The sequence below is a fragment of the Melopsittacus undulatus genome, chromosome 5 (genome assembly GCF_012275295.1).
Source record: "Melopsittacus undulatus isolate bMelUnd1 chromosome 5, bMelUnd1.mat.Z, whole genome shotgun sequence".
NCBI lineage: Eukaryota > Metazoa > Chordata > Aves > Psittaciformes > Psittaculidae > Melopsittacus > Melopsittacus undulatus.
In genome coordinates, this window is record NC_047531.1 from 38830135 (window position 1) to 38856833 (window position 26699).

The following is a 26699-nucleotide window of genomic DNA, read 5'->3' on the forward strand; positions in this document are numbered from 1 at the left end:
AATACAACAAAACCCTGTATTATTTGGAGTAATAGGACAGCACATACAGTTACTGAAATTATTAGCAGGCCACATCTCACAATACTTATACTAGAGGGGATCTTTGCCTATCACAGAAACTGTATTGTTAGCAGCATTCTTCCAGGCAGCATCAAGTCAAGCCAGATGCTACTGTAAGAGTATACAAAGCTCTACTGAAAAAATACCTAAGTGGGAAAGAAATATGAAGAGCTTCCCACTCCATTTATTATTAAGTTGGCCAGCTGTAGCTCTTGTTGGCCTAAGGAGATTAAGGGCTGCCAAAAATGATTTCATTTCTAATGTCCCACCAAGCATGCCTCATTTTGAAGGTAGCATGTACTAGTTCAGTTTTACCCACATAGAATCCTCTTATATATGTAGGAGCTGGTTCAAACAGGGATATTAGGCAGTGTAAATGACACTGAATTTAAAGGGAGGAAAATATTATTTTGGAATGAAAAATTGGTTTTCAATCTTTGTAAGCTAAATGGTGTGATATTTCAGAAAAGAGATTTGTCAGGTCATTGATAGTAGCCTTCTGTTTGAGAAAATTGATTTCACTGGGAAAAATCCAGCAGTTTTTACAGAGATAAAGTTTTATTCAAACCAAATCCTGAACTCCTCATAACGTTAAAAGTCACGATTGCCATAGTAGCGTTTTCCTGAGGAAGGATTTCAAGAGTCAATCTTCTCAGCTTTGTCAGAATAAGAAAGTGAAGCACTTCAGAATGAAAACAAAATCAGCACGAGGATGACAATCTTAGAATCACTGGAGGCAATTAGGAGCTCAAGCCCTATTGAAAGCAAATAGGATTTATTCTTTTAACTTTCTCAGCTGCTTTGAAAATCCTTCTCAAAGCTGATGTGTAGCTGTTAACAAAGCTAATATGCTTCAGGTATTTGTTTGCTTTGAAAAGAGCTGGCATTTGACAGGGGCAGGGGAACAGAGTATTTGTGTAGCTTTCATTTGTTTGCAATCTTGCAGTAGAACCAGGACAAAGGAGGTAAGCCTGGAAAAAAAAATTGATAGAAAGAAATCATCTTTACTGTGTTGATTCTGGTTTTTTGTGCTACTCAAAATGCAGGATGCTGCAGAATAACCAACTGCGCCAGGTCCCTACTGAAGCACTCCAGAACTTGCGCAGCCTGCAGTCTCTGTGAGTATACTTGATAAATCAACTTGTAACCTTGCATGAGCAAGAATATATTATTATCTATTAACTACCTGTTAATATCACTTAATAATGTGCTGAATCAACTTTTTCTTTTAACTCTCTTTGAGCTGTTTTTCAGCAGAATTGTACACTCAATTAAACATCAAAAGTGACTGATTTCATTCCACTAATTTCATGACACCGGCAGCTTCTTTGCAGCGTTATAAACTGGTTCACCGAGAAGACACACCTTGCCCTGCAGTGCTTTCTGTCTGTCCAGAAGAATATGGTCCCTTGAGCACTGGTCTTTCCCATGGTTTCTTGCTGAGGTTCTTTACCAGGGAAAAGAAAGAATCCCAAATGACTCCCTTGTTGGTTTTTTTTTTTCATTTGGTGTAATTTTTTTATTTCTTTTTAAGCAGTATGGAAAACAATATTAACTCATGAAACAAAGTGTACTAGAGGATGCTTAATTATAATCTGTGCTTCAGGCAGGTCTCCATATTTATATTTCTTGACTGTGCTATGCTGACTCAGTCCATGAGCTTCAGTTTTCACAGAACTGCCAGAACTGCTAGACCAGGAGTGAGGATTGGCTGCTTCATGGTATGAATGAAATTATTTTTATGTGCTTCTGCCCCATAACGTAAGGATGGTTGTACCAGGTCATGCTAAAAGCTGACCTAACCCAGTATCCAGTCTTCAACAGCAGGAAAACTAGAAGGTCTGGCAAGGAATAGGAAACACTCTTTTGCTAAACTGTCCCAGCTGCTGGAAATTTTCACTCAGGGACTCACTGAGCCTATTGTGGCTTCTTTGAGTTTAATAGCTCTTAAAGAATTTTCTTCTATGTTTTTGTACAATTGCTTTTTGAGCCACTGTAACACTCATGATTTGTTTTTGTGGCAGCTTATCTGCTAGCCCTGTGTAGCATGGAGAAGTACCTCCTGTTCTTTACTTTGAACACACATTTGGTGTCCCTTAAGTGCAGCATCAGGAGAAAGTGAAAACAGCAGATCCTTATTGATATATACCAGATTCATAGACCTCTGTTTTATTTCCATGAGTCATGTTTTTCAGGTGTAGGCTGTTAGGATTGTTTTTCATCTGGGAGGTATTCCCTTCCTCTGGTCATCCTTGTCACTTACTGAACTTTTTTTAGTTCTCATATGTTTGATCTGGGACAAGTCAAGGAGCAATCAGACCTTCACAGCATGTTTAAAGTTTTTGCACACCATGGATTTATAGAGTAGAATTATAAATGCTTTTTTGTTCGCTTTCCTACTAATTCCCCCAAATTTTATTTTGATTAATTATTTTAACCTTTACTGAAAATTGACCTTTTATTTTCATGCTTATTACGATTGCTGGACCTCTGTCTAGCATATTAGTAGCTACGCATGAGTTTGTCATGTAAAGTTTGTATTGCCATTTCCCTAAGTGCCTCAATTGATGCCTATCTATACTGAAACTCATCTGCCATATTCTTGTGAGTCAGTTGAGTATCATGAGTTCCTTCTGCTGTACTTGCAGTTAACAGTTTGCAAGCACAAGGCTACTCTTCCTGTCTGAATGCCAGACATAATAAATAGAGCATGTTTCCAAATTATCCACAGAATTCCATTGTCACCCAATTAAAAAAAATAAATGAAAAGATTATTTCCTAAAGGATCTACTGATTTTGATGTGGAGCATAAAATAGTTACATTATTTAAGATAGGCATGCAGGTTCTCTGGGCAGCGGAACCTTCTGTCTCTAGTTAACCATTTTATATTTTCATAGAATTGCTCTGAAGTAAAGCTGTTTTCCTAAAAAGTTCCAATATTCAATGTGGAAGTAAATCTGGAAGTTCAAATATCAGATCACAAACAATGTTGCTACAGTGTGCACTGATCACCAGTGTCACTGGTAAAAGTCTAACAAGGACAGAGTGAGTGTCTGGACCAAGCTATCCAGTCTGGTTAGAGTTAGGTTGTATTGGTTGAGAAATAACTGTGTTGACCACAGTCTTCTTTTTTTTGTGTATAAAGAAGTTTCACCAAAAGGTTAACATCTTTTGCATACATTCAATTCAGCCAAAATCTGAAGAACAGAATTAATTAAAGGAATTGATTTTCAGCAAAATTATGTCATCTGTGTATAACTTGGCACTACACAGACACACATTGTATTTCATTAGCTCCCAAGTTCTTACGTCCATCTTGAACAACATTTAGTGCCTTAATATACAAAGCATTCGTTAAGGTTTCTAAAGGTGAAACAGCCCTAGGTATTAATTATCTTTTAATTGTTATTTGGTCAGTACTTTTTTTCTTTATTGACCAGACACAGACTGCAATATCTCAGCCATATACTTTTGAGGTTACAGTTCTTTCCTTTGATCTTTGAAAAAGTCATGAGAAAATGCTGGTCTAGTGACTGTATTAGATTTTCTTTCTGCAAAACAAGCAAAAACAATCTTGCTGAGATCACATCACCCTATACACATTCTGGACCAAAACACGATAAGCCAAGCAAACAAGAGTTCTTTTGTTACTCTGAAAGAGACTGTTGAATTTTCATCACACTTTCTAAACAAAATGACAGTCTCACTCAGGCTTTATTGCAAACATTTTTTTCCTTGGGTGAAGAATTTGAAGAAGTAAACCAAACATCATTTGTGCAGTCTATGTAAAGGACCGATATTTTGTGACAGAATTAAAACAGGAGGAGTGGTCAGTAGAAACTTTTAGACAGCTGTGTAGCAGGCCAAGATAGAATGATATGAGTTTGTACAGAAAAGCTACTATCACCTGAAAGATGATCATCAGCAAAAGAGACCTCTTTGAGGAAAAAAAAACTATTATTCTTTTGTTTGCTTAAACAAGGTTGTGCCTGTCAGATAAAGGTGTGCACAGATTCGATTTCTTGTTTCATATAGTCTAGGAATTTTCTGGCCTCAAGGTGGTTCTTGCATTGGTTTCTGGTTTGCAATAGGAATAGTTTTTGAAAACCTTTGAACTAACAGGAGTCTTTTCAAGAGTGTAATTAAGAGGTTAAAAGCCTTCACAAAGGCAGTTCCTATAAGATAGCAAATTCTTGTACTTAACTATGTTTAACTATGCACGTGGCATGATTTCTGAAAGCCTCATTAACCCTTTGCTTTAGCTTAGTATGGATGCAGAAAACTGATGACAGGACTCAATTCTCTGCCTTTTGTGGTTTTACACAAGAAAGGCAGTCATGTAGAGTGGCAAGCCATACTAACTGCCTTGCTGCCTTAGTGTGAGGAGGATTATGTTACAATCATTTTTTTATCAGTATGCATATACAATTGTATGCATACACATGAACAATATATATGTATATATATGCAGACACAAGTTCTCCGTGTTCATTTGTAATACAAATTAATCACAAATATTTTGCACAAAAGGGTATTTCTAGATTATATGCTTTTCTTATTATCTAGCTCCAAGCTAAAAAATGACAGAGCAAGCATCAGTATTGATAGATATATTAACTGATGTTAAATGGCCTGACGCCCACAAAAGAGAACTGATGTATTGCAGGAACAAGCAACAATTTGTTCCACTAACTTGTCTAAGTCTGGCATGCAGAGTGGCATAACAAGTTTGAGTGATAAATCTTCCTAAATTTCTTAAGGGTTGACCTGCTTCTAGAATACATCCTTCTTCTTCAGACAGCTGATATTAATCAGTAAATACTATGACATGAGAAGTGGGCACCAAAAAATAACAAAAAAGTTTGAGATTTGCACATTCCATCTTCAACAGCAAGAATCTGTGAGAAAATCTTTGTACTATTGCCTGAAAATAAACAGTATGGGTTTTTTTCTGTCACTAAAGCAAAAGAATAAGATTAAACAATACTAAAATCTTCTCCAATTTTATTGAAGTCTTTGTAGTTCAATAGTTAACAGTGCTACTTTGATTAACAAGCTACTAAAGCTTGGATAATGATTGGTAGGACTTCAGTTCCTTTTGTGGCAGTAGTATTTAAGGAATTAAGCAGAACATGTTGATTTTGAGATATAGTTTTGATCTCCAAGTTCAGCAGAAGGGTGTCTTCAACTTATTATATGGGTTATCATTTTCATCTGAAATCTAGTGCGAATACAAATTATCTGGGTTACTAGTCTAACAAGTCAGATGGCATTTATTTCTGTTAAGCCAACAAGAAGATATGTTCACAGGTACCATGACTGAAAAGGAGGAACATGACTGACAGGAGTCAGTGAGATGTTCCAACTTGGATATTGGCAGCAGGGTTTGGTGTCACTTGTGCTGTCTTCTCTGTTTTGCACCTTGTGCGAATATATTTCTTTAAAACCAACTATAAGCAGATGGTCTCTGGATTTTGTTTCTCCGCAGCATCAGTGTCTCCAGAATGCTTTTAAATCCAGCAGCCTTTTAGTGATTTTGAATGCAACTGTATGGTTTAAAAACCTCTTACATATGTGTATCGATTTGTTCTGTGAGTACCATTTTCAGAGGCAGGAATTTTCAAAATCAAGAACAGACAGGGTGCTGTCTCACTGCCCATGCCAAATCAGTCATGAAGGACATTGAAAAGCAAGCCTTTTTTACTGTATCAACTGCTTTCCTTCCTGTAAAATTTAAGAGGACTTCTACTTTAGTAGCAGAAAATAGGGCAGAACACAGCATAGCTCATCTTCCAGAAGGACCGGAAACAGTTGGTAGAGAAACAAATGAACCATCTTTTCTTCCTTGACAGTCTGCAAAATTTCAATGTAGTGAAGCAAATTAATTTGACTTTACAAGTAACAAGGAAATAATATCAATTTGTTTTAATTTTCCTAAAGAATTTGTAAATTGTGTAAACTTTATTTTTAAGGAATTTCAGTATTTGTGGAGCATCTGATGATTACACCGAGTTTTACATGAAAGATTATCTAGAAATCATCTTAGATATTCTTAATAATTAGCTGGTTGGAATAGGTCTGCAAATAGATTTTTAATCTTCTTCCTACTCCTCTAAATATTTGACATTTCAAGAGAAGTTTCCACTCTTAATCCAAAGAGTTGAAGAATTTGAGGGCTCAGTGTCCTGAAATGCTTCCAGTTTAAATTTGAAATTAAAAAGCCTTTTCTTCAGAAATGTTAACTTCAAACGTTGGTTTGTTGGTTTTTTTTCCAGTTTGATGCTTGTGTTACTAATCCTGATTTTTAGTTAAGAGGCAAAACAACTTTGATGAAATCACATTCTCCTGAGAGAACTGTTTTCATGAAAAGACAGGAGCTTTAGTTGTGGTTTTCCATGTCACACCCCATGATAATGAAGCCTACAGAAGATATTATCCTCTTAGGAAACCTGGTACCTCAACAGGTACTCACAAACTCCCTCAGGAGGAATTTCCCACAGTTTGAATCCAGTTGGGGTGTACCCATGCAGCTGTCTGTACACATATACAAAGACGTCCTAAAACTCACCACTGCAGTCTTCCCATTTTATTGCACATCTTAGCCATCTGAGCTACTGGAGCCCTGGGGTGGGCTAGATAACAGAAGAGTGACTGAACATGAAGCAAGTAGTAGTACTGTATCAGACCATCCCTCTCAGTCACAGACACTTTTCTAGCTTGATGAGCAGCTGGGAGAAAGATAGAGATTCAAGGCTGCCTAAAATGCATGTGCTACTGTGTTTTTTTGAGATGCAGTCCCAAAGTCAACCAGCCACAAGGCAGTGGCTTGCAAAGCTCGGTGCAAATAGAGTGAGCTAGGTGAGCAATTCAAGGCCACTGGGTGATGGGGTTTTTCATCCAGTAGAAGCTACTGGCATCTGATTCTTTTCTGTCTTCTGAGTAATTTCAAAAGAGAAGGGATTTAACCACATCTTGTAAAGCACAGGCAAATTTCTCAACCTCAGGACTGATAGTCAAAAATCATCCTGTATGGCTAAAGCCCACCAGTATGTACACCACATCTGGGAGGAGGACAAGAAGCCACTGTTGGAGTGGCTGTCAGTATAGGGGCTCACACTAGACTTCTGAGATCCTTTTGGGCACCATCATGACAGAGTGTGGCTACTACCAGCCAAGCAAAGCAAAGTGCTTCAGTGCTCCAGGCACTGTCCTGCACTGTTAACAAGGTCCTTGGCACACTTTTGACCTGTGCCAACTAACACATGCCTGAGCTGTTCCCCGTGGCCATCCAGGAGTTCCCACACCCCTGGGACTGTGCCTGTTAGGAGCTCTACATACAGCCACCTCGCTTGGGAGGCTAGGAGAGGTCACTTGGTGCCAGCTGGCTGCAGGACCTGGGAGCATTCCCAGCCACACCAAACGTGCTAATCCAGCTGGGGACTGGTAACCTGAGTGCAGGCAGATTCCTAGGATAGCCAAACAACTGCTGCTGGCCCCCACTTTTTCCCAGCTGTGGGGCTTTAGGGTACCCAGTATCAGGGCTAATCTTTGCATAAGCACAACATTGCACTTTGCTGTTTTACTTTATGCAGTCATCTGGCATCCTGGCCCACGTCATCTTGGAGGAAGCATGTTTGGATATGAAGAGAAACACTAAGGATTGAAAATCCCAGAGCTTCAGATACCTCCTCCTAGAAAACTGAGCACTAGGACAGAAACAAATGCTCCTCAACTGTGACTTGTGACTTTTTTTGTCTTGCTGTTGCTACACAGGGTTCTTTATATCAGTCCTGTAGAAACCCATACGAGGGCAGAGCTGAAAGTGAGCTGTGGGAACTGCTGCGCTGGTGTGTTGTACTTAACCTTTTACAATAGTCCTAGCGTTTTCCCTTGTGGACTGAAGGGGATATCCTGCGTAAAGGGCCATGATTGAAAAACATGACTCACAATAGCCAGCTATATTTTCATTACATTCACTTTTCAGAGCCAGTTTCGATGTCGCTTGCCACTACTTAAATGAGGCTTTAGTCAAACTTACGTGAACAAACCCTTGAAAGGACCTGTTACCACATACTAGCTCAGATGTGGAGGCTGCAGGTGACCCCCTTCTGGCTGTTATACCTTCCACAGACAGGCCCTGTCCCCATTACCTTGTGGTGAGGCTTGGCTGTGTCTCCCTGTATACCAGAGCCAGTTCAGGAGAAGAGGAAGGTGGTAAGAGAGGGAGGAGCACACCGCTTCTGTAATCTATCAAGCCCAACGTGTGCTCTCAATTCTCTGCCTTCTCTACCTGTTACATACAGCCCCTTTTGGTGTGGTTTTACCTTTCCTGTTTAAAACTTAAATGTTAGAAGTATAATTTGGAACTTGACTTCTTTATCTGTCTTTGCGGCTCTCCTCTTCTCTGGTCCCTTCATTGTATCCAAGTGTCCATCCATTGCAAGAAGAGGTAATCCATATAATAGCTGTTCAGTTCAGAAGGAGAAATCTCCTTCTTGATCCCATATCTAGCATTTCATTCACCTCTGAATGAATAAGCAAGGCACTTCAACAAGACATGAAGGAATTTCTTGATCACAGGGTGCATCCCGGTTGTAGCTGGCATTGCTCTTGAAAGAAGATTCGGAAAGGGAAAAAAAGTAAATATTACCTTAGAAACCTACCAATGGCATAAAATTAAGTATCCAGTCATATTGAATTGATCAAAAAATACAAACCAAGTCTTTTTCACCTGTTTTAGAGTACTAATAAATGAGTTCTGTTTACAATTATTTAATATCTTTTCACAATTTATGCACATGGTTGTAGCATTCACAGGAAGCACCAGTGGGATACCGTCCATATATCTCAAGCATTTGCTTCAAAAGGTTTAAACATTTTAAGTGAGCTCATGGTGAATTTCATACTGGCTGATTTATTTACATGCTGCCTATCAGAAGAGATCAAGTATTTGTTTCCCTAAATTGGCCCTCTCTGGAATATAATAGCAGCTTTCAAACTCACCACATGTTATCTATATATTTTCAGTTATAAGTAGGGTCATGTTTGTGAGTTAATGGGTTTAGTTCTTGAAGTGCCAAAACTTTGATCAACACATGTAAAACAATTGGCTGAAAACAGCAATTTTGATTAATGCTTTATACATCAGTGTGCATTGCCTACAGTATACAGGAAACTTAACCACTGCTGAAACCTTTTAATATCTGCAAGAAGGAAAATGGCACTTGGAAATTTTAAAAAGATTAGATAACAAAAGAACACTTGAGGCAGTACTTCTTACAAGCACTTGTAGGATATGTAATGCAGTTACAGGACCTGCTGCAGGAATAATTGTAGCTTCCTGATTTCTTCCAAGCTTTATTTAAACAATAATTCATAGAATCATAGAACCGTAGAATGGTTTGTGTTGGAAGGGACCTTAGAGGTCATCCAGTTCCAACCCCCTGCCACAGACAGGGACACCTTCCGCTAGAGCAGGTTGCTCCAAGCCCCTGTGTCCAACCTGGCCTTGAACACTGCCAGGGATGGGGCAGCCACAGCTTCCCTGGGCACACTGTGCCAGGGCCTCACTACCCTCACAGTAAAAAACTGTTCCTAATACCTAGTCTAAATCTCCCCTCTTTCAGTTTAAATCCATTACCCCTTGTCCTATCTGTACATTCCCTTGTAAAAAGTCCCTCTCTGGCTTTCTCGTAGACTGCCTTTCAGGCACTGGAAAGCTGCTCAAATATCTCCCTGGAGCCTTCTCCAGGCTGAACAGCCCCAACTTGCTCAACTAGTCTTCATACATCTTCATATCTCCATCCCTCTAATCATCTTCATGGACCTCCTCTGTCTTTGTTCCAATAGCTCCGTATCCTTCTTATGTTGGGGGCCCCAGAGCTGGATGCAGTACTTCAGAGTGGGGTCTTGACAGCAGAGTACAGGGGTAGAATCACCTTCTTCAGCCTGCTGGTCACAGTCCTTTTTATGCAGCCCAGGATACAGTTGGCTTTCTGGGCTGCAAGTGCAAGAGAGTTATGTTTCCCTTCTTCCAGTTAGTGGGAACTTCGCTGGACTGACAGGACTTCTTAAATAAGATGGATGCTGGCTTAGTCACTTCACATGCCAGTTGTGTCAGGACTCACAGATGCATGGACTTGTGCACCTTCAGGTTCCTTAGATAGTCTTGAACTTGATCTTCTCCTGCAGTGGGGAACTCTTCATTTTTCAGTCACTGCCTTTGCTTTCTGCGACTTGGGTGGTGTGGCTGAAGCACTTGCTCATGGAGATCGAGGCAAAAAAGTAATTTTTTGGACTCATTTTTTGAAAGGCTGTGTACCTCAGCCTTCTCCATATCCTGGGTAACATGGTCTCTGTTTTCTTTCCAGAGAGGGCCCATATTTTCCTTATTTTCAGGTACCTAGAATTTCATGTGTATTACAGCACTCCTGTTTTAGTTTTTAAGTTGTGTATTTTGTTTACATAGCCAGTGCTGGGTTTGTATTCGGAAGCTTCAGCTATTAAAAAAGTCAGTCCCTTGATATGCTACCAAATATTGGGAAGGTAAAAATCTCAGTCCCCCTGATGACAGCAGAAACACTGCCATTTCAGCTGCAGGATCAGATGGAAACAACTGACTTTCAGCTTTACCACACAGCCAGGCATCCTGTGAGTAGCTCCTGTGGAGTCAACAAGGACATCAGAGCTGCGCAGGCAGGCTTCGTATTGAACAATATGTTAACTGTAATACAGTAAGAGTATAAAATAAAGCCTCCATTCTTTAATCAGTGTAACTGTCAAACTAAGGCAACTGTAACTTCCATACTTACATACCAGCATCACACAGGGAAGAAATTTACTTATTATGACTAAACACAAAGAAACCTCATCTACTCGTTTGAATTTTACCTTCTTTGAAAAAACAGGCATAGCATGGATGCTGCCTGGGGAAGAGGGGAGGTACAGCATGAGTATTTCTAACCACTTCCAGCCTCACCCATTTGTTGACAGACCCTTGAGTTGCTTTGGAAGCTCTGTCTCTGCTGCCAGCCATGTCAGTTATTATATCGAAAATTTAATTGTACAAGGGCTTTGACACTGAACTTTATAAATTTGTTCCAACTGACCTTGTCTCAGTTATTTGTCAGCCTGGCACAGAGCCTTAGCAGTCATTATTTGTTCTCATGCAGTAGGTAGGAGCAGCATGGAGCAGGAGGTAGAATGGACCTGACGTTTTACATGACTGTAAATGAGGAAGCAGCTTTAAATAAAGAGATTAGTATGCTCGCCACAAAGGGTATTGCACTTATCTCAAACAGACCAAATTTAGGTTGTACAGACTTTCTTCTTTGTACCCTGGGTGTGGTTGTTTGTTCTGTTGTGTTTTCAAGCATCTATTTATATTTATTTATGTTTCACCATTCACTTAATTACTGCTCTCTACAGACATCTTCAAGGAGCATTTAAGAACATGACTTTCATGTTCTGAACAAGGTACAAGTCACTACAACACATTAAAAGCAGAAAAAGTGTTTTGGAGTACAGATCACCAGCTGAATGCTTTGCAAAGTTTCAGAAAGATGAAGCACACTTTTAAATCTTTCCTGAAAGCATCACAATGGGAAAGCAAAACAGAGCAAAAGCAAAAGCAGGTGAATACGTGACATAATATTTCTAGCACCACATCAGCAAAAAGTTCAGGAGATTTAATCCTTATTTACACAAGTGTGAGAGCAAGACATCACCTGCAGACTCTGAAGAGGTACAATGTGCAGTTGCGCTCCCTCTGTTGGCTCTGCAGCAATTGAAGTGTATCTAAGAACTTCTTTCTCAAATATATTGCGTTAGCAGCACTAAACTATTTTTTAAAACGTTTTGTTCCACTACAAAAAAATCTGAACTACAGAGGTCATCGTAATCATTGGAATAAACATGAAAGGTAAAACGGGAACAGAGACTCAGAAGTGAGTTTTTGGCTCTTGGAATGAGAGAACATATGAAAACCCATCTCGCAGCTCAGTGATTTATAGGTTCTGAAAGAAAAGTTGCTTGATTTTCTTGCACTTTTTTTTATTCTATACTTTCAAATGATTGGGAAGGGAAACAAATTCATACCTGGTCTGTAAAGAGTCTGCTCAAAAATGATTGGTGTGTGCTCTCAGCAAGCTGATGGTTCCAAAGGAGAGCTGTCTGTGGTGAGCCAGCTGATAAGGAGACTTGTAAGCATAATGTGAGGTCTCAGGGCTGAGGCTGCAAGCAAGATGGAAATGTAGGATCTCCAGAAAATGAAAAATGGATGTGGCAACACGTGTGCATCCTTTGGGGTTGTGTTGTTGGTGATAACTTCTGATAGTCATTGTGGAAGTCCACTGTTCTTTTCTCAGAGTCAATTTTCTCTATTTCTTTTTCTCCTAGACGTCTGGATGCCAACCACATCAACTATGTGCCCCCCAACTGCTTCAATGGCTTGGTCTCCCTTAGACACCTGTGGCTAGACGATAATTCTTTGACAGAAATTCCTGTCCAAGCTTTTAGAAGTTTACCAGCACTTCAGGCAATGACACTGGCACTGAATAAAATTCATTACATACCAGACTATGCTTTTGGAAACCTCTCTAGTTTGGTAGTTCTGTAAGTTTTATTGATTGCTTTTTTAGACACAATCTCAGCTTCTTTGCAGGGCTTTGTTCTCTTTGTGATAAAGAATTTGAAGATATTTTGTTTAATTTTGATGTTGCTTGAGACAAATGGCAAAGGATAGATAGATAGGTATATACTTGGGTTAATTAAACATCCGTTTTGTCTTAAAGTCTTAATATTAAATTGGTATCTTAAGGCTATGAATCTGCAGTTTCCCTTCTACAGTTGCACTAGGCTTAGTGACATTTCTTTACCAAGAGGTCAGTTTTGTTTGTTGCAGAGAGTGGTTCTTTTTGAAATATAAAATTACTTTTTCTGAATTGCAATAAACCGAAATATTTAAATATTAGCTTGGAGAAGCAAATTTTTTACATCTTCCTGTAGTTAAACTGGCATTTGCTGCATCACTTGTTTTGATCTAGATTACAAGTTTCCATTACCAATAAAGAGCTACGTAAGGGAATTAAACAATCACCCTATCTGGTCAGCAAAGCAAACAGGAAGAGATGAATTGTGTGTCCTCTAAGACTCTAAGGCTAAATTAGGGACGATTAGAAACAGGAAATGAACTGAAAGCTTTCTGGATGACTTGGAAAGAATGCTGTCCAGTAGAAAAAGTATGCATTTCCCTTCATAGAAAGTATACGTAGTTTTGTAGTTGCTTATGTCTGCGTAACAGTTCAACTAAATGAAATATGCATAGCTCGCAGCAAAATCCAGAAGGTATGCTGTGAAGCAGAGCTTCATCTTTTTTTCTTATGGGATCATACCAAATGGAAAAAAATATGGACTGGCTGGAGAAACTGAGGTGGAAAAGTTATTTCAGGATACTTTGAAAAATGTTGGCATTATTAAAGAGAGAATAATATATTCAAGCTTTACAAGCTGTCCAAAACCATAGCCACTAAGCTAAGACACTAAGCTAAGACACTTAGCATATTTTAGCATATTCTAGCCCCAGTGTAAGCATTGAATCTGGCACATGCCAGGGTTCTTTTGTTGACATTTATAATCACCATCTCTGCCTAGTGCTTATATAAGCATATAGGGAACCAAAAATTAGGGATAACAGCAGCCTTGTGCTTCAAAACTTTTGTCATCGCTTGTATACATTAAGTATCAAATCAAGTTAAAGACTGGATGAACTTGTTATTTGACTGAGCTTCTAGGCTTAGTAATGCTAAAGGCAATTTCCTTGAACATTGTGCTCTAGATCCCAACCAAAAATGTCGTGATAAGAGAAGGGTTAAGAAATTCATGAGTAAATTATCTGTTTTCATGCCTTGATTACTTAGGTCAGTTAGGTTTCCTTGGTTTAGATCTGCCTTGCTTATTTCTGATCTTCTGGTCTTCATATTGGTTAATAATGGAATCATTCTTCGTGATCTACAACATTAGTATTTTTGGCTCATCAGAATCTTTGTGTGTGGCTCTGCTTTCTTTTGTTTGCTACTCTATACAGTCTGGCAAAGCTTCAACTCAGTGCAAAAATGCATGGTCAGTTGGAGCAGGTTTGAAGCTCTATCATTAAATATACAAACATAATTGCAAGTTGGAGATGCGCTTTCCATGCTAACTAAAGTATTAAAGGTCAGTGTAGTCATTAAGAAAAATAGCTGATTATATTTCTTCCTGGGAAAGTGAAAACTCATGGAAGATTTGCATTTTGCCATCAGAATCCCTGCCTTTTGTGGACAGGTAGACTCAATTTCTTCAGGTTCTGCAGAACATTCAGAGAGCCTCTGATCTTCAACAGTGTTTTTAGAGCAGAATAAGACATTGAAGGGAAAGTGCCTGGCAGCCCCTTATTCACAGCCCTTCTTTTCTTTTAAAGGGCTACTCCCATGGTTTCTCCCCACTTTAGGTGCAGTGTCAAGATTTAAATAAAAAAACTGCTGGGAAAAAGGCATCTTTTTTAAAAACCAGCATGAAGTGGCTCCAAGTTGTGTCTGCTCACATTAACCAGCTTCACTGGGAGCAAGGCTTTATCGTGTTTGTTAGTATAAAATCTCAGGAATAGTCAGCACTCTGAGCCTTCGTGTGGGGGAAGTTGGTTGAAATGTATAACAAGATTACTTTCAACTCCTAAACATCTGAGAAACTGGTTCTTACAGTTTCAAAGGAAGGCAAGTTACAGCACTTTTGAGATGGGTTAGTTTACTCGTATCAGTGAAGCTGTGACTTTTTGTCCTGTATCTTCTTTCATTCTGCAAGCCTAATGCTCCTTTTCTGTCTGCTGTGTTATCCATCTCCTCACCTGCTCCTGTTCTGTGCCATATCCTCTGACACCCTTTGAATATACATCTTCCTTATACACCTCATGCCCCACACACAATTTTTAAGACAACATGTTATTAAACACCACTGTGAATATCTCTACAATTTCTCTATATTTCATGTGCAATCCCCAATCTGGAACTCTGGGATATGCCCTTTTTAAACAATCTAGGTGGTTTTAAACAAATCCCTTCTAAATGGAAGCCTGCATGTGGGGGGAGATACAGGAGAAAGGGAGGTGGGGAAGGCAGTTGAGGTGCCTTCTATACATGCTCTTGCAAAAGCATGACTTGCATATAATCAGTGTATGCCTGGAAATAAGTTTCTTTTGATTTAACCATCAAAATGTTTTGCTTAAGTTCACTGTGTGCAGTGTACTTTCCTGACTGTGTGCTTAATGTTCCCCTCCAGACATCTCCATAACAATAGAATCTACTCCCTGGGAAAGAAATGCTTTGATGGGCTCCACAGCCTAGAGACTTTGTGAGTTGACCTCTTATTTGTTTCCCTTTTTTTAGAGTGTTTTCATTAATATTCTGAAAGAATAAAAATAGCCTAAAAGCCAAATGTGGGGTTTGGCCTGCCTAATCGCTACAGGATCTAAGTGGTGGTTTACAATGACTCTACATAGCAAATCCCATTTTTGACTATAAAATTAGTTTGCCTTTTTAATAAGCATTGTCAATTGATAAATTGTTTGAAGAACAGCTGAAAACTATTGAGCATTGAAAAAGAAGTGGCTACTCATGAACAGTTATGTTTGCCTAGTTTAGTACTATTTATTTGTCTTGTTTAATCAATAAAGCAAATAATAGCTAGATTGAGTAATTGCCACAATGAAAAGTCTTAACATTAGAAAACTGTCTCACCATAGAGGAGTGTTATAAAATTAGATGGGGTTTTATAGCCCTGGAAAAGGCAAAAGTGCCAGGTAGCCAAATTATGCATGGTTTTTACAAGGGGGGAATCACAGAATCACAGAAGAAGAGTGTTTCAGTTCTATCAAAGTTTTTGTATTTGAAGAACTCTGATAAAGAATAGCACTGGTACAGACTGACGTTTCCTCAAGTTTTCACTATAGTTTGTTCAGACCTATTCAACTTTTCCTGAGTTTTCTAGCAAAAAGTAATTCTATAGAAGAATGCCAAACAGGAATGCAGTGTTGATGGTTAGCTCAAGGTATTTCACTCCAGTTACTCAAATAAAAGTGGTGTCTGCTGGAGTAGCCCACAAACCCCCAGAATGCTACAGGGAGAGTAGATGCTTCCACATCCTTCCCCTGGCACTTACAACAGTCACCTGCACCATTTTCAGAGATTTACAGTATTTCACCCAACCACAACAGAGGCTAAAAGGCCTGTTATACAAGGAATAAATAGGCAGTTTCAAACATGAATAATGCTACTCTAAAGGTGACTCTTTGCTTTCTCATCCACAGAACAATGTACTGCCCACTTTCATGTTTCATTAAGAGCAGAAAGCAAGAAGCTTGGGGTTTGTTTTGGTTTTTTTTTATCACTAGTTTTGATTACATTGATCCCTTGCCACTGAATTGCAGTTTTACAATTTTGACTTTTAGCTGATGGTGAGTTGAGAGGAAGTCCCTTAGAGTAGCACCGGAAAAGGGGACAGGAAAGGGAGAAGGAAAATGTAATTGTTTGTTTTGTTTAAGTGAGATTCACATGGCACTTGGTCAAAAATGGGGAAAAACAGAACAATGAAGTAAGTAATTGCAAAGGCAGTCCCAGCCACCTGGCATGAGAGAGATGGAAACACAGAGGACAGTCAGGAACCTGGGAATAAGTGTAGGTGCAGCCACTTGACTGTAATAACAGAATGTAGCACTTGCCTGAAGCACAGTAACTGCCTCCTGAATAGACCAGTTTCCAGATAGTTTCAAGATAATCTAAAGAGATCTCAATGTAAATGATGGACGCCAGCTTTAAGATCATTTGTTTGCATCAACTCATAGGTCTGGAAATCACATGTCACTGGAGGGCAAAACCAAACTGTATGTCTGTAATCTTTTTGTCAATAAGCAAGCAAGAGAGATTTACAAGCAGGAAGGAAAGCCTTGTTGAGTTCAGACAGCAGTTTCCTGCCTGCATTACTTCAGCCTGATACTATTTCAATTTCAATCTGTTGTAAACTGTGATTTTTGTTTTGCTTGTTCAAAAAGGCTTTTGCTCAAGTTTTTCAGACTATATTCTTCACAAAGCAGTGCCAGAGAGCATCACAGTAACCTAGCATATCTCAATTTTAGTTTCATGTGTCTTCTGAATGCTAGAGGATGCCCATGTCAATCTGAGGGCAAAAGAAGGCTTATAGTCCATTCAGCCTACCTGAATAAAGTCTAATTACCACTGCAGCATGAGCAGCTCTTAAAGCAGAGATCCCAACCCTACCTAAACTACTGGGTTTACAATTTGTGTGGTTAGAAACATTCTCTATATGAACATTGACAAATCTTGAAATTAACAATACAGATAATGGTAACATTGAGCTTACTGTATGTTTTCCCACTTATTTTAGCTAGAGGAAGATTTCCACCAATCATTTTTACCCTCCAAACTCCAATGTCTCTTATTTTTACCACTTAACCATTGTGAAAAATATCTTTAGAGATTTTTCATCAGAAAAACTAAAACAAACTGGGAGACTAATATGACTAGACAGTAAATCAGAGAAATACATCATAGTGAGATGCATTAGCCATGTGAAACACAGCTCACTGTATAACGTTGCTGAATATTCTGTTTGAAAGATTTTTTCTCCATTAATACTTTCAAGTAATGAATCGGATGGGCAATTTGAAAACCAGAAAATCTGTGTCTGAATCCACTTATGTTTTCTTCATCGCAGAATAGCTAAGATATAACTAAAAATAGGATGCTGATAAAAAAATATAAATTTCAATGTGCCCTAAATAGAGTTCATTGGAAAACATCCATATACTTTCAAGGATATCCTGGCTTTTGTCTGTGTGTATTTAATCAATGCATGGAAGGTGATATTTCATTACTTCATATGCAGTGCACAAGCTAAATAATAAAATCTATTTTCACACAGAGATTTAAATTACAACAGTCTGGACGAGTTCCCCACTTCTATCAGGACACTAACAAACCTAAAAGAACTGTAAGTACAGAGCTCTTATTAGGAAGGAGGATGTTTTGTCTAGTATGTGATTTATTTTTTTTTTAATGCTGGTGATTTTATCAGTAATCCTTAAAAACTGATATCCTAGGAAAAACTAATAAACATGCCAACTTGCATAAAAGATCATTTTCAATATTGAGTTTAGAGCATTCAAGCTCTGACAATTTTTACTTGTATACTACATTGTGCAGTGGGGTTTTTTGAGGAACTTCCTCCCTGGAATGCAGTAAATAAACACAATTAATTCACTTTGAATCCCAAACACAACAGCTGGATTTTGCAAACAGTCCAATATGTCATGGGCTTCTAGTGTAAGAAGACGTTAGTCCATCAGGTTTAAAGGTTTAACCTTCTTCCCTCCCTACCCCATGTTAAATTAAAGCATTTTCTTTTCAACATAAATAGTCCTTTGTAGTGCTGTAAATAAAACACTTCTGGATACACAGACATAGTTTGCATTAAAAAATAATCAAAAATTGAAAGAAATAAGCCAAGATTATTGTAAGAAACAGCTGAATTATTAAAAACTAATGAAATTCGATTCACACATCATACACACAGTTGTACACATCAATGCATATGCTGAGATTTTTTTCCCTTTGAATTATTTAACATGTTATTGGTACCATCCAAATAGGTTTCTGAAAACAACAGGTAATCATATACAAGTGGGATATGGTTGTACCCCTGCTGCATCACAAACTGATTTTAAAGCCCCTTTACATAGCTACCTGGACTTTTTCCAAAGCAGGGACCCAGCTCAGCACCTGCAATACTAGCACAGTGCAGCTCTGGAGGAGGGAGTGGGGCCACAAGTTTTGCAGCCCAGCTGTTCTCAGCTGCTATTATAGAATCATAGAATAGTTTGTGTTGGAAAGGACCTTAAGATCATCTAGTTCCAGCCCCCCTGCCATGGGCAGGGACACCTCACACTAAACCATATCACTCTCTTGTTGGCTAAAGTAATTGGTATGAAATCCAGTGGCTATGAAGGATTGTCTTTTTGCTGACCTCTGGAGTCAGTAACCAAACATGGATAACCCAGCAAAGTGCCTTGTGTGATTGAGATTACTTGCTGGCCCACACAGGACTTCACATCTAAGTATCACACTTATGTTTCAGGTAAGTTCGTAGGTGCAAGAAATCTCTGTAGTGTAAAATTGCAACCTGACATCCCAAATCCAGCACAGACCATGAGACCATGTGCTCCAGTGCTTCGTTTGGGCTCTGGGAAGCTTATCTTACATGCACAAGGTATTTGCACGAGGTCATGCATGCCTTACTGTCCCCACCCAAGTAGGAGCCTAGGCCCACAGAGGTTCAGCTCATTGCAGAGCCACCTGAATGGGATATCATTTTTCTCTCAGAAGTTATGCCTGGGATGAAAACACAGACTATGGCATTTGTCTCCAGCTTGGAGGCATCCAAGGCAGCCAGTCAGAGCTGGATTTCTGCTGGCAAGTAGCCAGCGAGTCAGGGCCATATCTGTTTGATGCTCCAGGGCCATTGTCCCAGATGCTCTGCACTTCAAGGTCTCAACTGTAGGAGTAGTAACCTCTTCAAAGTAAGTGGATATAGCTGTTACCCAAAGTTAATGTATATGTAACGTTTTACCGACTGGATTTTGAAGGAAACTGTAGAGGCATTTTTCCCAGTGTGGCATTAATAGTCTTTTTACCTGGGGGGGCACATAGGTTTTACTGTTCTTTTGTTCATTGTATGAATCAACAGTCTATAAGGTGCCTTAAATTCAGACAGGTTGTGTCACTTGGGTACAGTGTCCAGGACACGGGCTACAGCTGTGAGCACACTATCTTCAGACCAGCTCAGAAGTGATTCAGGCTTTTCTGTGCATAAATGCATTGGAGCCTGCTCTTGGCTTCTGATGGGGCTGCTCTTTGACTCAAGTCAGAATACTGACAAGTACCAGAATTCTGCTGGGAAATTGTCATGGCATTTCCTTAACTTTTTTGTCATGTATTGAATCCCATTCAATACAGCCACAAAACTGTTCTAGATGAAATGGCATCCTCATATTGCTTAGAGTCTGCATCTGCATAGATGCAATTCTTACTGCATGCAAAAGAGCTAGGGATTTAGAGCCTTGCTGTATAGCTCATCAGCAGTAGCGCAATGCCTAAACAAGTGAAACCAATAATGCAGGACCTGTTCAAGTAATGGCCAAGTGTGCTTGCATCACTGAACAATTTGAGGCTTTCTAAATGCATAAATTTAAGCTGGAAAGCCTTTTTCATACCCGACTGAACTAATGGGAGTTTCCCACACAAATCATGATTGTTCTTTTGAAATCTTAGTTGTGTCTTTTGTTTTTCACAATGGAGAATTACTCATATGAATAAAATCCAGTAATTAATGATGAGACAAAAATTGGGCCTTCTGAGTACATTGGATAGTTTGTTCATGCCCACATTTAAAATATTTCAACAGAAAGATGGATGTGGGAGGCTCACTGGGTTACAAGATAATGTAAAAACCATTTACTTGATAAACTTGTGCAATCCATTATTGTCCCAGCAAAAGAAATAGTTGCAGTTTAACAAGTACAGGAGGAAATATATATATATATACTATTGTGTTCATTTTGTTCATTTAGAAAAGAGCAGAATTCCACCTATTTCATTGTTTTTCTTTTCTTTTGCCTTTTTCAGTTCTTATTCCAGAAAATCAGGACATATCTTTACATACAGATACTTTTCTTGTTATAAGCAATAAAAAGGTGTGCATTGTGAATACAGATTGTGCCTTCACTTTTTTTTCTCATTGTGTTAATCATTTTTCCTTTTGTAGGGGATTTCATAGCAACAACATCAAGTCAATACCTGAGCGTGCATTTGTGGGTAATCCGTCACTTATTACAATGTAAGTGATAAGAGTTTTTTCCACGACTCTTCTTGTTAGAGAACATGGAACTAAGTATCATATTTGTGACTAATTGTCAAATAGCCCTTCTTGTGAATACACTCCGTAGCACATAATTATATAAGCAAATAAGCTCATATCTTTCCAGTTTTGTGGAAAGAATGGCAGTTTACATGCCCTGTTTAAGGGAAGTGAGTAGTGGTCTCTGGCCTTTGATGTTTGATTTGAACTGTTTCTTCTAAGCCTCTTGGCATTACTGACAATTAGAAGCTAGCAGAGTTACTCTTGATGGATTCCAGTCTGAGTTCCCATTGTCTTACACAACAATGCATTTAATGGGCAAACCTCAGAATTAGATCTTGTAAAATAAACGTTAAAAAAAATAGTCACTCATCTTGAGCAATGTTATTCTATGAACAAAAGCAGCATGACTTTAAAACTGGTCTTCTGAGTAGGTGAAGTTCTGGCTTCTTCACCCATTAACATTAAATTTGTCCCAGGTCATAAGAAAGTTCTTCATATGTGGATTTCTATCTTTGCAGACTTGGGAAGAAAAGGGAATATTTTGGGACTGGCTTCTGGCTTTAAACCCAAGGAAACAATGACTACTTCAGTGTTCAAAGTGTGAAATGGGGTTGATGGATATAAATTAGTGGGTGCTACAACCAGAAGTGAACAGTCTGGGGCTCATTGTAGGGAGTTTACTCATTTGCTTGTAGCATAATCATGTAATATATTTAGAATCTTTTAAAATACTTTTCATAAAATGTCCTTTATCCTCTATTTTCAGACATTTTTATGACAACCCTATCCAGCTTGTTGGAAAATCTGCTTTTCAACACTTACCAGAACTCAGAACTCTGTATGTGCTTATTTTTTTATCTTAATTGTCTTTATATAATTGTCTTTATATATTGCAATATTAGAGTTGTCCCACACTTACCATAATTGTGTTGAAATGATGTTTTTATCTTCTAGAACTTTAAATGGTGCTTCACAGATAACAGAGTTTCCTGATCTGACAGGGACTACAAGTCTGGAGAGTTTGTAAGTGAGAAAAATATTTCTGCTTTGTTTTGTTTTTTTTTGATACTTACTCTAAAGGACGTCCTAAAATTATATTTGTTTTGCAGTCTTTAATAAGTAATCTTTTCGTTTTTCTTCTTTTTTTTAAAATCAATACTTTCAACAGGACACTCACAGGAGCACAGATCACCTCTCTCCCCAAATCAGCTTGTGACCAGTTACCTAATCTCCAAGTACTGTACGTTTCAGTAAGATTATTAATGTACATTAATGTAAGAGAATAATGGACAAATGAATCATTCTGATTTCACAATTACCCAGTTGCTGCTATTACTGTGTATCCTGTGAATTCATAGGAATTCAGCTCAGGGAGCAGGCCCTCATGTTCCTCAAAAAGTTCACAACCCCCTTATTGATCAGGATTTCCTATACATTGGTGAAAAAGATAATTACTTCACATATTTTTAGGAAAGGATAAAATGGTTTTTAATTTGTTTAAAACACAATAGAACTACCATACTTTCACTCATTCTGTCTCTGCTACAGTAGTCTGGGGGGGTTAACTCAGTGAGGCAGATAATTCAGTGAAGTGAATGGAAAATATAACCAAGGAGTATAGTATTGAGTCCTTGTTATGCTCCTCTTTTAGTTTCTTTTCTTACCAGACATAAGTAGCTGACTGAAATTTTAACAGACTATTGCTTGGCATAGTTGGGGCATAGTTTTTATACTACATATCCAATGTTATTTTAGCCTGGAAATTTCCTTGGAGTTTGCTTAATCACTAATGAAAGTAATCATTGTGTCTGCTTCTTTGAGAATGAGCCAACAGCAGTTTCCTCTATGTATTACATCACTAGGAATGTATTTGGTATTAGTCCTTTGGCCAGCATTGAAATAGCACTAATTATAACACATTATTTGAATACCAGCATGGATGTCATGAACATTTCCAGAAAAAAAAATAAGTTTTAGTTGATGGAATCAATATAATCATTTCCAGAATGATAAAAGACAGAAACAGACTCTGTTGCCACAGGGAAGTCTGCACGCAGTTTAAATATGTCCTGCATTCATAGAATCATAGATTGGTTTGTGTTGGAAAGGACGTCAAGATCATACAGTTCCAACCCCCCTGCCATGGGCAGGGACACCCCACACTAGACCATGTTACCCAAGGCTCTGTCCAACCTGGTCTTGAACACTGCCAGGGATGGAGCATTCACAACCTCCCTGGGCAACCCATTCCAGTACCTCACCACCCTCACAGTAAAGAATTTCTTCCTTATATCCAATCTAAACCTCTGCTGTTTAAGTTTCAACCCATTACCCCTTGTCCTATCACTACAGTCCCTAATGAATAGTCCCTCCCCAGCATCCTTGTAGGCCCCCTTCAGATTATTTGAAAACAATAAATAACCTCAAAACAGAAGGCAAATCAATACTATAGTAATTCGTAACTTACACATTTCATAATAGAGTTGGACTGTTCATTGTAAATTCATATTTTTTTTTATTTTATATAAAATAGTCTAAAAGCCCCTGTTAGGATAGGAACAGTGAAAATAAAATGTTACCAAGGAAGTAAATGGGTGCATATGAACCAGATTTGAAGAATTTAAAACAGGTTTGAAAAGAGATTACTCTTTTACATGATAATATTGGATAGCTGTGGAAAAGGTTATTTTTCCTAATTGTAGGCATAAGCTTTTTTGTGTATTTTTTCACTAGCATATTGCCCATTCATTTTCCCCTGAGCAACATGTATATACAGGATGAGACTGTTGCATGGTGGGGGTGAGTGTTTGGTCCTTTAATTTTTTTTCCTCCAATTTCTGCAAATTGCCTGGGCTTGGTTTTGATTAGCTACGTTATACTATAAATCAGTCCAGATGTTTCAGTTATTCTGTAATTTGTTGAGTTTTGGCTCAAGTCTGTTAAAGAGTTTTTTCCCCCATGTAGTGATTGATTTCAATGTTAGTTAGTTCCAATAGGTTTTTTTTACCATTTCCCTCAGTTACAAGATCTAAAGATCAGAGGCATAGTGCTTAATTAAAAGTGTAGAATGGACAGCTGATTACAGACCCTTGTGATTATTACCAGAAAAATACAGGATCTTCTCTGAAAAAGTACTATTTAGCAGATTATTTTAAATGGTTCAAATATTCATCATAATTTAAGCATGATGGATATGAAGTCTGTGATGTAAATCAAATATTTCCTATAAGCAGATGGCCGATATCATTACTATAAAACTCTCAGCAGAAGTCTGTACTTCAGGCAGGAAATCTTCAGACAATTAAAGGAATTTGCAAACATAGGATATGGAGTTAATACATCGTGCTTTTCCCTTTCTCTCTCCTCCTCAGTTAGAAATGAAAATCTGACAGATGAGAGATGATAAGTGAGTTTGCACATTTCTATTCTTCTATGAGTGGAATGAAAACAAGTTACTTTAAATTGAGCGTGAAGGTAGACAATGAAAGATCTTCTTCTTTTAATGTTACTTTGATGTTAATCTTTTATTTTCTTCTGTGTTACAGGGATCTGTCATATAACCTGCTGCAAGAGTTGCCTTGTTTTACTGCCTGTAAAAAACTTCAAAAGATGTAAGTGCCAAACTACCCTAAGAAGCCTAAAAAGAAGCATCTATATACAAACATGTTTGAGCATCATTAACTTGATTATTACTTGGTGATTTGACATATCCCAAACACATACCCTTACACTATATTGAAGTGTATCATAAACACAATCCAAAACACCCTGAAGTGTCCTCCAAGTGCCTTTGAAACTAAGGAGATTCTTATTGCTGTTTCAGTGACTTGCATCATAATGAAATCAGTGAAATCAAAGCAGACACATTTCGGCAGCTGGCTGCTCTTCGGTCTCTGTGAGTACAGCCCTAACAGCCATTCATGCAGGTTCTCAAAAGCATGGGGTCTATGCTGTCTGCTCACTGTATGCCCCAAAACATCCTTGTTTCCGTTTTTCCTCACTTTGATCTTCCACCCATTAGGTCATAACTGTGAAAGGAAAGCAAACATTGTGAATTTTGGCATCTGCAGCAATGAATTCAAAGACATAACTTTATAGCCATAAAAGCTGTTACTTTCAAATGTTTCTGATAGAGGCAGAGATAGATACTGAGCCATAGCTGGTGTCTGTTGGCAGGTTCACCTAATAATCAGCTCTAGGGAGCATGAAATCCTTTTATAGAGAACGGTGTCTTAAGAAATAGAGTCCAGTTATGTGTGGTTTTCTAGTTTTCACATACGCACATGTGCTAACAGAGTAATTTTGTCAAGAAATTATTCATGGTTGTAACTTTCAGAACTTGAAGAATCAAGCCCATACATTCTTTTAAGAGTTGTTTTCAGTCTTTTTGACTTTTCAGTGGCAGTGAAGATTAAGATTAGGAAATTAAGCCTATTGGCAACGGATTTTCTGTTCTTAGTCACATCATGAGGACTTCTTAGAAGTAGTCCATATACCCCACCCTTCTTTCTGCTGCCTTGGGAAGCTATGAAAGAGACTGAAAATACCTGCATTAGACTGTATAAGTCATGACATTTTTTAGAAGTTATCAGTTTAATAACTAACACCATTAATGGGCTCGTATAATTAAAAAATGGAAAAAAGATTTTGCACTGTAAGATACGCAGAAGTTTATTGAAAATATTTGCATGTAAATAATACCTTTTCTATATTTAGGCGCCCTAATCAAGTGTATGAAAACTTCCACATTCACTCGGTGGGTATGTAATTTTCCACTCACTTTTCTTGTAGGGATTTAGCTTGGAACAAAATTAAAATTATTCACCCCAATGCCTTCTCCTCTTTACCATCTCTGATCAAACTGTAAGTATTTGGATATCTTTTACATTCAAATGTTCACATTTGTCTTGCAAGAGCATACAAGCATTTAATAACTTAGGGCCCCAGCAGAAACTGAAGCTTTCTTTTTTCTAATCTTCTGGTCTGTTGAATCCATATCTAAATGTTGCTTCACTGTACTTCACCATCCCCCATAGGTATTATGGCAGAGCTGCATATAATACTGTGTAATCATAATGATTTGGGGTTCATGAAGCTATCGGTGCATCTGCGTTTCTTCATTTAATTTGTTAGCTTTTTAGTCTCCTGTAGCAGCAGGGAATATTTCATTTTAGTTGTGCTTCAGGACTAAGGAATTGGATTAAAATTTAAATAAGAAGCATTTTTCAGTACGCATCTTTATTTCATCATTCCTCTTTTGATGGAACAGCTTTTCTTCTGTAGTAAACTCAAAACATCAGCCGCCAGTTTTGCAGGCATTGATCACAGCACTTCTCAGTCCTTACTAACTTTTTCTGACTTCCCATTGTCATTGTAATGCCTCTTTAAAAAGCGAGTCCCAGGGAAAAAAAATCCCCTGGAGTCATCCGGCTTCAAGATTGTCAGAAAAATACACTGCTGGGCATTTGCTCTTAGGTAATCCAGTAGCTGTTGGGAAGCCTAAATTTGAAAGGGGTACTAATTTCTGTTGATGTGCAAAGCCACCTGAATAGTCCATAAAGACAATATTGTCTATGACATCCCTTTTGGAGCCCTCCTCAAACTTTCCTACTTTGTGAAGGGAGTAGAAAGTTATGCCTTTGGTCAGTAGCATAGAACAGAGAGGGTTAAAGAAAAA

At 38.3% G+C, this 26699-nt stretch overlaps 1 protein-coding gene across 2 annotated transcripts in view; it reads left to right on the forward strand.

Moving 5' to 3' along the window:
* LGR5 (leucine rich repeat containing G protein-coupled receptor 5) overlaps nucleotides 1-26699 on the forward strand; it is a 91595-nt gene that overhangs the window by 53630 nt on the left and 11266 nt on the right. Inside the window, exons 4-14 of one of the 2 annotated variants that reach the window (XM_005142570.3) lie at nucleotides 1107-1178; nucleotides 12458-12673; nucleotides 15371-15442; nucleotides 18029-18097; nucleotides 20927-20998; nucleotides 21789-21860; nucleotides 21977-22045; nucleotides 22191-22262; nucleotides 24568-24633; nucleotides 24846-24917; nucleotides 25814-25885. In XM_005142570.3, the coding sequence (XP_005142627.2) occupies nucleotides 1107-1178; nucleotides 12458-12673; nucleotides 15371-15442; nucleotides 18029-18097; nucleotides 20927-20998; nucleotides 21789-21860; nucleotides 21977-22045; nucleotides 22191-22262; nucleotides 24568-24633; nucleotides 24846-24917; nucleotides 25814-25885 (924 nt within the window). The remainder of the gene's footprint in view (nucleotides 1-1106; nucleotides 1179-12457; nucleotides 12674-15370; nucleotides 15443-18028; nucleotides 18098-20926; nucleotides 20999-21788; nucleotides 21861-21976; nucleotides 22046-22190; nucleotides 22263-24567; nucleotides 24634-24845; nucleotides 24918-25813; nucleotides 25886-26699) is intronic. The other variant, XM_034063360.1, reaches the window with a different exon arrangement.